General features: G+C 37.5%; 1 protein-coding gene across 1 annotated transcript; it reads left to right on the top strand.

Moving 5' to 3' along the window:
* Positions 1–263: 263 nt before the first annotated feature.
* On the top strand, positions 264–958 carry LOC141396873 (lectin subunit alpha-like). Its single transcript, XM_073972554.1, has 3 exons — positions 264–426; positions 483–594; positions 663–958. The coding sequence occupies exons 1-3, from the start codon at positions 298–300 to the stop codon at positions 896–898; spliced, it is 477 nt and encodes a 158-aa protein (XP_073828655.1). The 5' UTR covers positions 264–297; the 3' UTR covers positions 899–958.
* The last annotated feature ends 2,042 nt before the right edge of the window (positions 959–3,000 follow it).

Genomic DNA, 3,000 nt, shown 5'->3' with positions numbered 1-3,000 from the left:
AGCAATCGTTAGCGATAAGTTAGGCACATCTGTAGCTATGTAGAATTTCAGATGCTACCAAATTATTTATTATTTAGTTGAATGTAAGAAAAATGAATAGCCGAAGTGCTTACCTAGGGCATAATATTATCTTACCTGTTTACTGTTATATAGGTTTACATTGCTGTTGTTTATTATGTTTACAGATTTTTTTTTTAAATTTCTCTAGAAAGTTTGATATAAATTATTTTCTTATAAAAATATTACACTGATTAACTTATTTTGCTTAGTTTTCTCTAAAAACTCGTCGTGAACAGAATGAAAATCGTAAAATTCATTCCTTTGCATATCTGTATAGTAGCCACGCTCTTGTCACCAGTAAGAGCTGTTCCTACCTTGGAACGTGCATTTGATGCTGATGCGTTTTATATTGAAGTAGATCAAAGCGTAAGTTTTTTCACCCAAAACTAAATAAATTATTAAAAACAATTTCCCACTTTCAGTACAATTGGTTTGAAGCATCACACGAATGTGCTCGTCAAGGCAAAAAACTTGTCGAAGTAAAAGATGGAATTAAAAATGGCGCTCTTTTAATTGCATTAAACGATTATATAGGTATGCGGAGCTATGAACTAAATACAATATACCTAACCTTTGTGGTAATATGAAATATTTCGTTTTAGGAAATCCCAAAAATTTCTGGTTAGGAGCAAATGATGAATATAATACAAAGAAGGACCCAAATCGCCCATTCTATTGGTCATCTACTGGTGATCGTGTAACATTCACATATTGGGCAATAGGTCAACCGGACAATTTGGGCGGCAATGAACATTGTGTACACGTATGGGCTAATGTAGACGGTTTCAAATGGAATGACTTGGATTGTACCACAAAGCTTGGATTTATATGTGAATAGATTGGTGATTCCAAAAAGAATAATAATTTTTGGAAAAATAAACGTTTTATGCATTTCAAACATGTTTTTATTGTATTTTTACTGTTTTTAAAAGTTTTGAAATGAAAAACGAGCGTATACACACTTTCATACGGGCAAAATGTGTCTCATCAAAATAATGGTTTTAGACCCCAAGTATGTTTGGAGCAATGTCCCTCCGTCTGTCTGTCTGGCTGGTGAGCACGATAACTCTCGAACGGATGAACCGATTTGATCCAAAATTTGGTTTTCGCAATATTTTGTCCAAACTTAGTTTAAGTTCGAAGAAGGGTTATATCGGTACACTCCTTCCTGTACGTCCCCCACAAAAGTTCGTAAAATGTTCGGATAATTTGTGCGCACGATAACTCTTGAAGGGAATAATCGATTTGGTCCATACTTTGCATATCATGAAATTTCTACAAAACTTAGACGAGGTTCCAATATGGACTCAATCGGTCCACTCCTTCGGGTACCTCCCACACAAAATTTCGGAAAAGTTCAGTTTAGGACCTGGTCTCGAATCGCTTTGATTTTTGTTTTAGTACAAGTTTCATCAGAGGAAAGTCCACACTTCCTGAGCAAATGGCCTGAAAGATGAAAACACCCCTATTACACAGTGTGTAGTGGTTGAAGCGCAAGATAACTCTCGAACGGATCTGCCGATTCGATCCAAAATTTGGCCTCCACAATACTTTGTCCAAACTTAGTTTAAGTTCGAAGTTAAACCATATCGGTTCACTCCTTCAGGTACCTCCGCCACAAAAGTTAAAAAATGTTCGGAAAAATTGTGCGCACGATAACTCCTGAAGGGAAGGACCTATTTGGTCCATACTTTACGCATCCTAATATATCTACCAGATATAGATCAGGTTTGAATATGTACTATAATTGCCTATTCCTTCGGGTACCTCCCACACAAAATTTTGGATAAGTTTACTTTAAGACCTGCTCTTGCCTAACTTTGATTTCTGTTGAAGGAACTTGCAATCGCTGTCTCAATTACAACGGTAAAATTGTTTAAGGGGCAAGTCCATACTTCTTGGGAAAACGGCCCGAAAGTAGTAAGAAATCCCTATGGCACTTTGTGTAGTAGCTGGAAAGCACAATAACTCTCGAACTGATAAACCGATTTGGTCCAAAATTTGGCCTTCGTCATTTTTTGTCGAAACTTAGTTTAACTTCTAAAATGGCCCATATCGGCCCTCCCCTTGGGATACCTCCACCACAAAAGTTAAACATTTGTGTCCAAGTGCAGTTTAGGATCTGTTCGGAGATCCTTTGGAAATTTATACTGATGATATTCTTTGTGGTCCTGTTTACAGACATATTATGTTTTCCGTGGACAAGTCTATGCTTCCTGGCATACTGGTCCAACAGGTGTACGATAACCCACTGAAATGACTAGTGCGCGCGACATCTATCGAAAAGATATGACTCTCAAAATACGATCCACTTCCGTAACGCACTATGTCGGTCCATTCCTTCCTTCGCAAAACTTTTAAACTTTAATCCTAATCCACATTTTTGTCGGCAAGTTCGTATGTTCAAAAAGTGTCACAAAATTCTGAAATCACCCTAAATACATTCTATCTGTCCGTAGATGAAAGTTCCAATTCACATAGGCTAAGGGTATATCTCTGTCGGCAAAGCCGATTGATACTTTTTTACTTGTTTAATTCCCAAATTACAAAACATCGGTTGAAAAATGTTTGTTGGTCAAACTTTTGGTACTTTTCTATCGGTCGGGGATAATTCAGCGCATCTGGGTCGAGAATATCGTTATAAATGTTCAACTGCTGTGAATTGTAGGTGTGATTACTTGGCGCTCAACACCCAATGCCACGATCAACTATGAGAAGGTTAGAAGGGAGATTTTTTGTCGAATCGCTTTATAAATAAGATTTTAGTAATCCTAAGTGGGTGCCGTAGGGGATGAAAGATACCAGCCGGAGGTTTTTTTATCGAATCACTTTATTAATAAAATTTTAGTGGGTGCCGTAGGGGATGAAATATACCAAGCAACGGTCTTTTCCGGCTTTAACTTGGCAAAGCCGAAGATTAAACTTGGTCCCTCCGCCATC

The sequence above is a fragment of the Musca autumnalis genome, unplaced genomic scaffold (assembly GCF_047663935.1).
Source record: "Musca autumnalis isolate F117 unplaced genomic scaffold, ASM4766393v1 scaffold_3, whole genome shotgun sequence".
NCBI lineage: Eukaryota > Metazoa > Arthropoda > Insecta > Diptera > Muscidae > Musca > Musca autumnalis.
This window is presented reverse-complemented; position numbering and strand designations above follow the sequence as displayed.